Genomic DNA, 13,365 nt, shown 5'->3' on the forward strand with positions numbered 1-13,365 from the left:
TTGAGGAAAATAACTGCAGCATTTGACAGATAAACCTGCAGTAGTTCTAGGGTTAACCTAAAATGGATTTTAAATTTTACTCTGCATGTTTTGCTGTTACAGGAGCAAATAGACCTTTAAGGAAATATGAAAAATGAACATCCAAAGCCTGTTTTCAGTCATTCGACCGGGTCAGGAATGGAATGAATGAATCCCCCAACTAGCGGCAAGGAGGGGAACTGTGCCGGCTGCTGAAGCCCCTCCTCTGGGACAATGATTAATGACAAAGATGAAATGATAGTGAACAGTGTTCCTGGAATGAAAGATGACAGGGAAAACCGGAGTACCCATACCCTGTCCCACCTCAGCTTTTTCCAGCTCAAATCTCACATGGAGTGACTGGGATGTGAATCATGGGGCCCAACGGTGAGAGGCCGGTGTACTGCTGCCTGAGCCAAGGAGGATTAAGGAAATATCCTTAGCTTGATTACTAGTTCATAGAAGATCAAATGATTGATGATGATGCTTCTAGCATGCCGACATAAAGACAGCATGACGAACAAAGTGGGAAGTGGATAGCTGACAGCAATTGAGGCTACAATTTGGAAGGAACAGATACAATTCCAACAGATGTGCTACAGATGGGAAGGAAGAAACTACAAAAATTCATTTCGTTCAGGTTCCCCCCCCATTACTAGAGTACACACTCTAATGACAATAATGAACTTGCAGTCCCTGTTATGAATGGCGTGGAAATGTCACTCAAAGGGTCAGTTGGTGCAAGCATTTCAGTGGGCTTGGCAGACAGCTGTAATAGCAACTTCTGGTTCAGTGAGGAAAGCGACAGGAAACTGCCTCCCTCCTCGTTCCTCTAGCACACCTCTTCCGTGACGCCTGGGCCACCTCTCACAGCTGATGACAGAGCTGTTGAGGTGAAAACTAGCCTCCGGGCTGAACACTCAACAATACTTAGTAGAAAATAAAATGTAGATCACTTACATCCTTAAGCTGCCCGCGAAGTTCTTCATTCTCCTTCCGTAGTGACTGCACTGAAGCTTCCAACTTGAAGCGAAGGGCATCAGCAGACTCACGGTACTCCTCCAGTTCATTACGAATATCGATCTCCCGACGCCTCAGCACCTTGACTCTCTTCTCCAGGCTCTTGATCTACAGTACAACACCGGGATTACAATAAAACAAGAATACACCCTAAGCAAAAACTGCGTAATGAAAAATTAAAGTATGGGTAACTTCAAAGTAGAATGAACACACACACACTCTCTCAATGAAGAAACACAATTTTCTCTTACCTACTATGCATCTTCTGGTTTATGTTCTACCAACTACAATCTATATAAATAAAACTCAAATGGTTTGCTTTCTGTGAAGACTGATTTTATTGCAACATCTACTTTACAGCTTTTGGAACTGTTCTTATGCATTTCTAAATTACTGAACACACTTCTTCCAAAATTCTGCTTCAGAAAAACAAAGACTATGTAGTGAAAAATCATGAAGACAAGGATTTATAGGAAGACCTAAACAGTTACATGCATTTGAAGCATTCACCAACCTCAACGTTTTGTCTCCTGATACTAATGATTCCTTTTCCTTCCTGTCATCACCACTGTTTTGCACTTCTCAAAACTGATTTTCATATCATATTTCCCAATAATGTCATTTAACCCATATATGCCCACCGCCCCATTTTTGGGGCAGCTGGAATTTTATTTTTATATTTCAAGGAATTTCTTCCTGAGGTAAGTTTGATGTTATATTTCAAGAGGGTTGGCATTGGTGGATAAGACCTGGGTCCCTGCCAACACACAGCTGCTTCAACATAACAGTTATTCATTGTTGACTACAGCTCATTGTGAACATGCAACATGACCTCTCAGAACAAGTAAGTATTTTAATTATTATTGATAATTATTAGTATGTTTGTGTGATTCCTTATGGTATATAACTTGCATAATGTTGCTGTAATAGAATATAGCTGGTTATTTGTAATTTGAGTACTGTTTCCGGTCATTTCTTTCAATGCCCCAAAAATGGGGCAATGGGCATGGGCGGGTACACCTTATTTTATAGTACAATCATTACGGAAGCACATGTTCTACTGACTAAAATAATTTGTGTTATGATATGTAGATATACACGAGTTACAGATTCCCTATCCTACGCCGTAACTGATTATAAAACACAATATGCATCGAGTAATCCAGCAAAAATGTTGTAAAAATAAAACAAATGATTATAGACTATCATCTGCCTTATATCAGTATTGTTACCTACTGTAGATATATCGTTAAAATATTTTCACGTGTTTCTTATAATATTTTAGGTTGACCATCGATGAAATCTTGGCGATTCTTGAGAGTGACGACCAACAATTTGCAAGTGCTACAATATACACTTGTCCTCCGGAAAATCATCTTCATAGTGATGAGGAAAGAGGTGACGAAGACGGAAACATCAATCATCTATCTGGGAACCAACTTCGGGCTGAGGGAGAGCTGCGGGCTACTGTCATTTCTGAAAATCGATTTGAAGAAATGGTATTGGGAGTACCTGAGATACGGGATGATACTAGCTGTGCTGACCAAGTAGCATCATCAGGTAGTCACAATGAACAGACTGCATCCTCAGCTACTTCTAGTGATAACTACATGTTATCACCTCCCCGAAAGAAGAAAACATTGCCACCAACACGTAAGTGGGAACATGTTGATATACCCTCCAAACCTGAACACGAATGGACAAGACCAGAATTTTTAAACACAAACAAATCTCCTGTAGAACTTTTCGAACTATTTGGGGATGACCAAATAATAAACACCATTGTTAATGAGACAAAACGATATGCCATGTTCAAAGGTAACCATAATTTTGATGTTGACGTTAATGAAATCAGGTTACTTATTGCCATATTACTTTTGAGTGGATATTGTACTGTTGCTAGGCATCGTCTCTACTGGGATTCAGGTGCTGATACTTACCATCCCGGGGTCGCAGGTGCTATTTCAAGGAATATATTTGAAGAATTACTTCGCTACTTACACATTTCTGATAATAACACCCTAAATCCAAATGATAAATTCGCAAAAGTGCGCCCACTTTGGGATCATGTAAATGGAAAATGGTTAAAATTCTTTCCTAAAGACGCGTACTTGAGCATTGATGAAACCATGGTCCCATACTTTGGAAGACATGGAACCAAACAGCACATCCAAAATAAACCTGTAAGGTTCGGCTTCAAAGTGTGGTCTATGTGTTCGCGATTAGGGTATCTTGTTCAAGCTGAGCCTTATCAAGGTGCCTCTACAGGTAACACAAACCCTGACCTTGGTGTTGGAGGATCAGTAGTTATAGACATGGTGAATAAACTGCCTCAAGGTTCGGCATATAGTATATTTACTGATAACTACTTTACATCCCTGCCTCTCTTATCAAAACTAGGAAGAAGTGGTCATGACTGCACTGGCACGATTCGTAATAATCGTCTTGAAAATGCCCCTCTCCAGGACCCTCCTGTAATGAAAAAGCTTCCATGAGGTGCTTATGACCAAGTCACAGATGTAAACTCAGGAATAACTCTCGTAAGGTTTAACGACAATAATATTGTAACTCTGGCATCCAACAGAACAGGTGTTTCGCCAATGGGCATGTGCAGTCGTTGGAGTTCCAAGGAAAGAAAGAGGATATCCGTAAAACAGGTAGCGCTTGCTGCTCAGTATAATCTATATATGGGAGGAGTGGACCGGCTGGACCAAAATGTGTCAGCTTATCGGCCTGGTATAAGGATGAAAAAATGGTACTGGCAGCTTATACTGTTCCCGTTGAGCTGCAGTATCAGTAATGCATACCAGCTGTATAGGATGACTCCTGCAGGAATGGATAAAGGCACTTATGATTTTTTAGGCTTCATACGTTATATTGTCCAATGTTACCTAGGAAAATACACCAATCGTCCTGCAATTGGTAGACCTCTGAAATCTGTGAAACGGCGCGTGCAAGATGAAGTGCGGTTGGATGGGGTTGGGCATGTAATAATATCAAACCCAACCCAGATTCGATGCGCAGAATGCCATAAGAACACTACCAAGAAATGTAGAAAATGTGATGTGGGCTGCCATGCTAATTGCTTTGAGAAGTTCCATTGTTAAGTGACATAAAGCAAGTGATTTCCATCAAACGTTCTTATGTTTTTACGTGTATAATGGTAACAAATGGAAATAATTTAACAATCTCTCTAACTTGGAACACTATTCTTTGTTTATTTGACGAGTTTTATATTTTGTATTTGTATTTCTTGTGATGTAATTGAATGTGTGAACATAGTAAACTTCTAGTCAAAAGGGAAAGTAATTTGCTTTACATGTACCCTCCCATGCCCACCGCCCCATTTATGGGGCGGCACTTTCCTCACGACTGGAATAGGAAACAATTTGTTTTTCATTTTTTACAACATCAGTGCATCCATTTGACCATTTTATGTGAAGTTGGAAGATGTTCAAAACGAAAAAAAAAGTTGGGCATATATGGGTTAAAGCCTATAGTTGGATTTGCACTTCTGTATTGTTGACTCCCCAGATCACTATGTCATCTGCAAACAACAATATTTTCATATCCCCCTTCATATCTGGACATGGTTTCCTTTAGAATTTGATCCAGAACCATTATAAACGTAAGTCTTAGTTCAGTTTGGTTTCTAAACCAATCTGTTCTCCCCACTGGACTCTTGGACATAACTGGAACAATTCTTATACATCGCCTTCACTAGTTCCCTTGACTGTCTTCCACATCCTTTTCTTGCCAGGTTTCCCACACCTCTTCTCTATTAACACTATTGTATGTCTTCTCTAGATTAAGGAATACCATCACTTGATCTTTTCCATGTGCCAATTGTTTTTCCATTAGTAATCTCATGGTAAATATAAGGTCTATCGTTGACCTGACCTGTCCAAATCCATACTGTTCTTCTAAATTTCTTTCCACCTTCCTCTCATCCACCTTTCTATTATTCTCTCCAATATTTTGGCTACTTGCGACAAGAGCGTAATTCCTCGATGATTGTCACTTACCTTCCTGTCACCTTTCTTAAATACTGGTATTATTACACCTTTAGATCAATCATCAGGTACTTAGTTTTTCCTTCATTTATATACACCTTAACAGCCTATATAACCAAAGTAGACCAATGGGTCCTGCTGTCTTTATCATTTTTACACATATTTCATCTATCCCCGTTGCTTTTACGGCCGCTTCCTTCCAACTCCTAGGCCTTTCCTATCCCATCGCTGCCATAAAACCTATCTTGTATCGATGCGACGTAAAGCCACTTGCAAAAAAAAAATTCCACCTCTGCCATTGCAATATCACTCATACACTCTTTTCTGCATCATTTCTCACAATCAAGAGTTTATCAAAATAATCTTTTCAAACCCCATGGCACTACAGCCCTTGGCCTACAAAACGACCACTGCTCAGCCCAAAGGCCTGCAGATTACGAAGTGACGCGTGATCAGCACAACGAATCTTCTCGGCCGTTATTCTTAGCTTTCTAGACAGGGGCCGGTATCTCACCATCAGATAGCTCCTCAATTCTAATCACGTAGGTTGAGTGGACCTCGAACCAGCTCTCAAGTCCAGGTAAAAATCCCTGACCTGGCCAGGAATCCAACCCGGGGCCTGCGGGTAAGAGGCAGGCACGCTACCCCTACACCACGGGGCCGGCAAATAATCTTTCCACCTATTTTATCTCCTCTGGGTCTTATTACATTTCCACTCTCTTCCTTCACTTGTACTGTGTAGATCTTTTCTTCTCTCTTATTTTTTATCACTCCATACAACAAACATCCTTTTTCAACCATTTACATCCTTTTCCAACTCTTGTGTGAACCTCTATAACATTCCCCCCCCCCCCCCAATTTACAACTTTCATACACTTACTTTTAATTTCCTGATACTTAATCCTACTTTCTTCTTTTCTATCTCTATTCCATACTTGCCATGCTTTCTTCTTTTGATTAACAACCTCCTTCACCTTTTCAATGCACCAAGGTGTCTGGCTCCTTCTCCTTCACACTTACAAAAGTTCTGCCACAAATCTTCTCTGCAGAGCTTACAAACGTGTTTTTAAATTTGGTCCATTCTTCTTCTACACTTTCTATTTCCAATTTAGGGATGTGCTCTATTAATTACTCCCGAGTTCTTTTAATTTCCATTCTTTTATTTTCTTCTGTTTTATTTCTTTTACTCTCACAATTTTACCTATTTTCAATTTTTCCACCACTACTCTGTGGTCTCCATCGAATGATTTACCTGGTAGCGCTGTTACATCCTTTAACTGTTTACGATACATTTTCACAACTAAAAAATAAAATAATCAACATCTGTTATTGTCCCTTTGCCTCAGTCATATCTAGTGATCTTTCTACTATTCTTCTTTCTAAACCAAGTGGTACACACAATCATTCAATTTCTCTCACAAATATCAATCAACTTATCTCCTTCACTGTTTCTTTCTCCATATCCAAATAGACCAATCAATTCTTTTCCAGTTCAGTCATTTCCAACCGGTGCACTGAGGTCTTCCATGACTATCACTTCCACATTGGTGATTACTTCCCCGAGTGTCTCTAAGAATTCTTCTATATTTTCGTTACTGTTAGATGAAATCCTTCACTCCTTCTGTTCTCAGTCGTATTCTGATTATTCTATCAAAACGTAGTCAACCTTATCCATAGGCTACTTTTCATCCATGATTTTGTTAACAATCACTCCTATTCAATTCTTTGCCTCACCTCCTCCACTCCAGTATAGGGTGTACTCACTACTCAGCCTCTTCACTCCCTTTCCCCTCCACTTGACCTCACTCAGTCCCATCACTGCAACATTCTCCCTCTCCATAAAATCAATCAATTCTTCTGATTTCTCCGCTGGGGTCATAACATTTACTATTCCCACCTTTGTTATATTAAATGTTGGTTGCCCACTTATCGCAAGAACTGTGCATCGCTTTTAACAGGGTTCACCCAAACATTTTCCAAGGCTGATAGTAATTATGCCACTCATTTTAGGCTATTGTTACGATGGGGTCACCACTCTCAAAGGCATTTTAGAGCTACTCCCAGCAATTATTCACAATGCCCCTTATATGGGGAACAGACTCCCTTGCAGCCGCCCCTAATATGGGAAACAAACACTGCTGATGAATAGTATACTCATACTGTCCATCTTCTCCACTGTAGATTCCGTTGTGGTATTTACTCATAACTAGGGAGCGGATTTTTATGTAATTACATTATTTTCTTTTTGCGTAAGTTTTAACGCAAGTTACGAAGTTCATTATTCCTATTGTGCATCCCCAAGTGTAAAAACAATCTTATTTCACATAAAAACACATATTTTCACATTTTTAAAATGTAAATACATATTTTAAGAAAATCTATAATAAGCACATCAATCGGCAATATTTGTTGATCACTAAAATTTAAAATGCTTCTGTGTTATAAAACAATGCTCATATTTTCATTTTACGATTACGGTGTTGTTTTTAACAGTGTATTTAACATAATGTATCCAAGTGTTTTGGCTATTTATGGACTTCCCTCCATAAGTTCTAAAACTTGCTGGTCACTGGCTACGTCGTTACATTTAGACAGCAATTTGATTTGCTGCACAAGATGTTTCCTTCCATGATGTCATTCCAACTCTTTATGAGTCAGCCCTCTCGGGTTTTGTTTATAGAATATCAGCGAAAGGCAATCACGGTGAGATAAGGTGACGTAATTCCGTAACGACATGGGAGACTCGGAAGAATATTGCCCCACCATTAGGTAGTGGAATTTCATCACTCCTAAGAGTAAGGTTAGCTGTCCGGGTCCATATATCATTCCCGTGGTTGTGTGATTTTGTATGGATTTATAAGAAATATTTCCTTCAGTGTCCGCTGCTATTCTTTTAATTGAAACAGTGATTCACCGTAAATGCGTGTGTCGTAACCTGCAAAATAATGCCAAAAGAGAAGTCGAGTACAAGGTAGCGTCTTCAACAATATGTAGTGGAATTTAAAAGCATTTTCACTACCAATGGAAAAGTATTATTTTGCCAACCGTGTGGTAAAACAGTACGTGCAAATGAACGTTCTCAAGTAATCCAGCATTTGTCTGGAAATAAGCATACTGCGGCTGCTTCCCGTGTGTGTTCGCGACAATTACTAATAGCTGAACCAGCTACTTCAAATGCAGGCCCATCTAAATATTCCCAGTATTATTTAGATGTGTGCAGAGCATTTGTTTGCACCGACATTCCTCTTGGTAAAATAAATAATCCGGGACTGAGAAATTTCCTAACAAAGTACATTAATTTTGAGCCTCCAGACAAATCCACATTAAGGAAAAACTATCTCCCAAAATGTTACGAAGAAACTTTACAGAGAATTTGGGAAGTATGCGATAGCGAAAAACTGTGGGTGAGCATTGACGAAACCACTGATTCAAGTGGCAGAAAAGTCGGAAATGTTGTAGTTGGTGTGTTGAAGAATGACAAAACTGCTTGCGAACATTCTTATTTGCTAGCGTGTAAAGAAATGCTTGCTGCAAACCATGTCACTGTAGCTAGGTTAGTCAAGGAAGCCATGCACTTACTTTGGCCAAAAGGTATAAAATACGACCATGTATTACTTTTCCTTACTGACAGTGCAGCTTACATGAAAAAGGCAGCCGAAGGCCTTTCTGTGAGCTTTCCGAAAATGATACACGTAACTTGCGTTGTTCATGCTCTACACAGGTTATGTGAAACTGTGCGGGCTCAGTATCCTCAAGTGGATAAATTAGTGTCTAATGGCAAAAAAGTCTTTGTAAAAGCACCCTCAAGAATCAATCTCTTTAAAGAGAAAAACCCGGATCTTTCGCTTCCTCCTCTGCCTACTATTACATGGTGGGGTACCTGGCTTAGCACTGCGGTATACTACGCAGACAATTTCGAAAGTTTTGCATCCGTTGTGAACGTGCTAGATAAAAACGACGTGTTGTCAATTGAGATTCTTCAAGAGATACTAAAAGACAGCTCTTTGAAAAATGATTTGGCGTTTACATCTGCCAATCTAAGCTTCTTGTGTAAAACTATAGACATACTTGAAAAATCCACTAACATGCCCGAAACAGTGAAGGAAGTGCGCGCTGTTGAAAATAAATTCGATTCACTCCTGGCTTCGCAGGTACAGGGACCGTTAAAGGTCAAATATCAAAATTTGTTCAGGAAAAACAGAGGATTTCAAATAATGATTTTGATTATGCTTGTTGTTTAAAGGGGCCTAACATCGAGGTCATCGGCCCCTAATGGTACGAAATGATATAACGAAAAATTAAAATTCATCCACTGACCAAAATAAAAAAAATAATAAAAAACAGTGGATCAGACTCAAAAGGAAGGTAGTTAATTAGAGTATTACTGACCAAGGGACCATTTATAAAGCACAATGATGCTTAATGTCTGAAGGGGTGCTAAATTCACGCCTAAGGCCCCACAGAATGGTACATGTCGCGAGTAAACTAGAACCATGGTATTTGTCATTTTGGGGTACTGATCAAAAGTAGCGAAGACTCACGGTGGTCCACACAAGATGGTACTACTCACAAGTATTGCAATTCATACAGGGAACGCAGACCTATGGTGTTTCTCACACAATGGCGCCACTCATAGCCAACGCAAACCAGTAAGGTTCCTCACCTAGGTGTATTAGTCACGGGCGCCGGTATTCCCGTGGTGTTCCTCACAGAGTGGGTACCAATCACAGGCAACGCTGATCCACGGTGCCGCTCATATAGCGGTACAACTCACAGGCTACGCCCAGACCCGCGGTGTTGCCCACATGGGTACAACGCACGGGAACTAGAATCCACCAGGCCAGGCTTTTTACTGCAACTAATCACAAACCTATTTCGTACCAATTTAGTGATACTACTCGCAAGTACATGCAACCCATGGTGTTCCCCGCATGATGGTACGAATCAAGAGTAGTAGTTTCATGGTTCTAATTCAATCATCCCTTGGTCGCCCCTTGTAGTTACCTCTTACGACAGGCAGGGGATACCGCGGGTGTATTCTACATGTGCGTCCCCCACACACAGGGGGTTTTCAAACAATGTGCCAAATTTCTAATGTATTAGAGGGTGCTCATGTTGGCGAAATTGATGGCGTTATTGTTGGTGACATTCCTCTCTTTAACTATGCTCGTCTGACTTCCTGTGATGTGGAGCGATCGTTTTCGCAGTATAAGGCATTCTTTAGAGATAATCGGCATGCATTTGTGATGGACAATTTGGAGAAAACCTTTGTTGTTCACTGCAATTCTGAGACTACTTCTAGCAACTAATATTTCAGCGTGTGATGGGTGAGTACGAACTGGTACTATTTTTTCAAAGATGATAGGTTGCTTTTGCCATATTTAAACAGAACATTACCTTTAAAAAAATAACCATTCATAATATCTACTCTGGCATATAAAAAAAATTATATACCATACAGCACGTTTCCATACACAGACACAATTTTGCCTTAAGGAGCACGTTTGGTAGCACCATATTCTAATACAAAACATTATACTTATTTACTTCTTGAGCGCGAGTAGTTATGTGATATTTAAAGGAAAATAATTTCAATTTTTATCACACATTTTAGTTTTTCAGCACATAAAAAATAAATAGTTTTCACATTTTTAGCACATAAAAATCCGCTCCCTACTCATAACCATGAGCAGGGACCCTTACCAGATGCTACACGCCAGGTCAGTGTGCTCTAGGACTCGCATAGGTAGGGGTGCCACTCCCTGGGCGGGGCTGCCTCCGAAGAGAGTCCCTACGTGCTACCTACATTAGTATTTACACTTTGAAACTAATAGAACTAAGTGAAGCCTCAAGCTGTTTTCCTAAAGGATCCTCTATATTTCATTTACCCAACATCGAACATCCAATATTCTATGAAGTACAATGGAACCTCGATTCTCCATTTCTGGAGGGACCACGGAGAAAAAAAAAAAAAAAAAAAGTACAACACGGGAAAACGGAAAATTCGGGAACAAATGAACCTTCAAAAATTTGGCTAAACATCACAAAAATGAGATACGTATTCTTATAATCTTACAAAGAACCCTAACCCGAATTACAGCCCCGCCTACCAAGCGACCGCCCGCAGTCCGAAGGCCTGCAGATTACGTGAGACGCATGGTCAGTGTAACGAATTCTCTCGGCCGTTATTCCTGGCTCTCTAGACTGAGGTCGCCATCTCACTATTCAATAGCTCCTCAATTAAAGGTACGGTAATCACAGAATGAGTGAACCTTGAACCAGCCCTCATATCGAGGTAAAAATGCCTGACCTGGCCAGTAATCGAACCCGAGCCCTCCGGGCGAGAGGCAGGCAAGTTAGACCGCAGGACTGGCTTCAAACATTAATTATCGGTACGAGACTTAAAAATCTCGAAACTTTATATTCGGTTTTACCGGGGAAACTTCATCAGTTTCCTCTGAAAACTACTTTCAGTTCAGCAACTTTGATCAGCCAAACTCTTCGAAAAATCTATACCCGTAACGCGAAGTCCAACAACAATCGACCACAAGTAGTTTTTAATTCTCTAATCTAATAAAATAAGGTACATTAGAAACAAAAGCGCCCAACATGAAGGCAAAATCCTTTTTTAAAATCTTCCATTGTAATTTGGTCACCGGTATACTGTTTGTAGTCAGTTTATTGAAATCTTGTACTGCATAAATTAGGCCTACAACGACTTTTAAAGGTTATGTTGAACTCGAGAATATGGTTTCGAATGTAAGTATCGATCTTCAAGTTCTCGAATGCATTAAATTCAATTCTACCCATCACTAATTACAATCAAATTGGAAAGAGAAAAAATATCATTAAAACTTCTGAAATTACGATTATTCACAACCTTGAGCTCAGCTGGAAAACGCGCTCACTGTACAAGTCGGTATGAGTGCGAAATGATACAAAGATTTAAATGTAACGTGCGCAAATAAAACGAGTGCTGTTTTAACAACATTTTAACACAAAAACGTGAAATTCCCAGTCTTATATTAGGATGAAAACAGTACCGGTAATAGGCAATCCCAAATACTCCCATGGCTTTATGTATGGTCTCGGTAACATAATCGTGATTGAAATAATAACATTAAGTTATTTATTAGACCACCTAATCAATACAAATTTTTTTTTTTTTTTTTTTTTTTTTTTTAAATCTTGAAGAGATTTGAAGTAAAATAACATTAAAAATAACAATGATTGTTTAAAAATACAATGTGATGAGATATAATAGTGGAAGTATTAACAAAATTAACATTAGAAGGCTGCTAAAATAAGTGCAATGGATAAAACAACAGATTGTTATACAACAAGTAGTAAGATTGCATAAAAATAAAGTTGATAGTCTGGCGGTTATAATTAGACGATGGCGAAAAATCGTATATAATCAAAGTAAAGAAGAGAGAATAAAAGTCAAAGTTAGTCGAGAGATCCGAAGTTAATCATGATCTTGAAGATAAAAGACGAAAGTCAGAGGCATATGGTGAAGTTGTAGAACACGTTGAGAATATGAAGTTGTAGAATAGAAGTTGAAGAACAGTTTCAAATAGGATCTCTGTGGACCATCTCAAAATTTGAAGTAATGCTCAAATGTTGTAAATTGTGAGTTTGTAGATATTCTAGTTGAAAAAGCATATAATAGTGGAATCTGTAAAAGGAAGCACTTGATTCCACTATTATATGCTTTTTCAACTAGAATATCTACAAACTCACAATTTACAACATTTGAGCATTACTTCAAATTTTGAGATGGTCCACAGAGATCCTATTTGAAACTGTTCTTCAACTTCTATTCTACAACTTCATATTCTCAACGTGTTCTACAACTTTCGTCTTTTATCTTCAAGATCATGATTAACTTCGGATCTCTCAACTAACTTTGACTTTTATTCTCTCTTCTTTACTTTGATTATATACGATTTTTCGCCATCGTCTAATTATAACCGCCAGACTATCAACTTTATTTTTATGCAATCTTACTACTTGTTGTATAACAATCTGTTGTTTTATCCACTGCACTTATTTTAGCAGCCTTCTAATGTTAATTTTGTTAATACTTCCACTATTATATCTCATCACAGTGTATTTTTAAACCATCATTGTTATTTTTAATGTTATTTTACTTCAAATCTCTTCAAGATTTTAAAATTCATTTCATTATTACATGTTATTTAGACGCTTATTTTTAATTTAAGGTTAAGACTATGGCTGATGATGCCTTCGGGGAAGGCGAAACATGTATAAAAAACGATTTTGTATTGATTAGGTGGTCTAATAAATAACT

The 13,365-nt window shown here is 38.9% G+C and overlaps 1 protein-coding gene across 1 annotated transcript in view; it reads right to left on the bottom strand.

Annotated features, from left to right (window-relative positions):
* The window catches only part of Mad1 (Mitotic arrest-deficient 1), a 333,861-nt gene that overhangs the window by 285,410 nt on the left and 35,086 nt on the right, over window positions 1-13,365 (bottom strand). The window contains exon 3 of the mRNA XM_067136015.2: window positions 979-1,146. Within this exon, the coding sequence (XP_066992116.1) occupies window positions 979-1,146 (168 nt within the window). The remainder of the gene's footprint in view (window positions 1-978; window positions 1,147-13,365) is intronic.

The sequence above is a fragment of the Anabrus simplex genome, chromosome 1 (genome assembly GCF_040414725.1).
Source record: "Anabrus simplex isolate iqAnaSimp1 chromosome 1, ASM4041472v1, whole genome shotgun sequence".
NCBI lineage: Eukaryota > Metazoa > Arthropoda > Insecta > Orthoptera > Tettigoniidae > Anabrus > Anabrus simplex.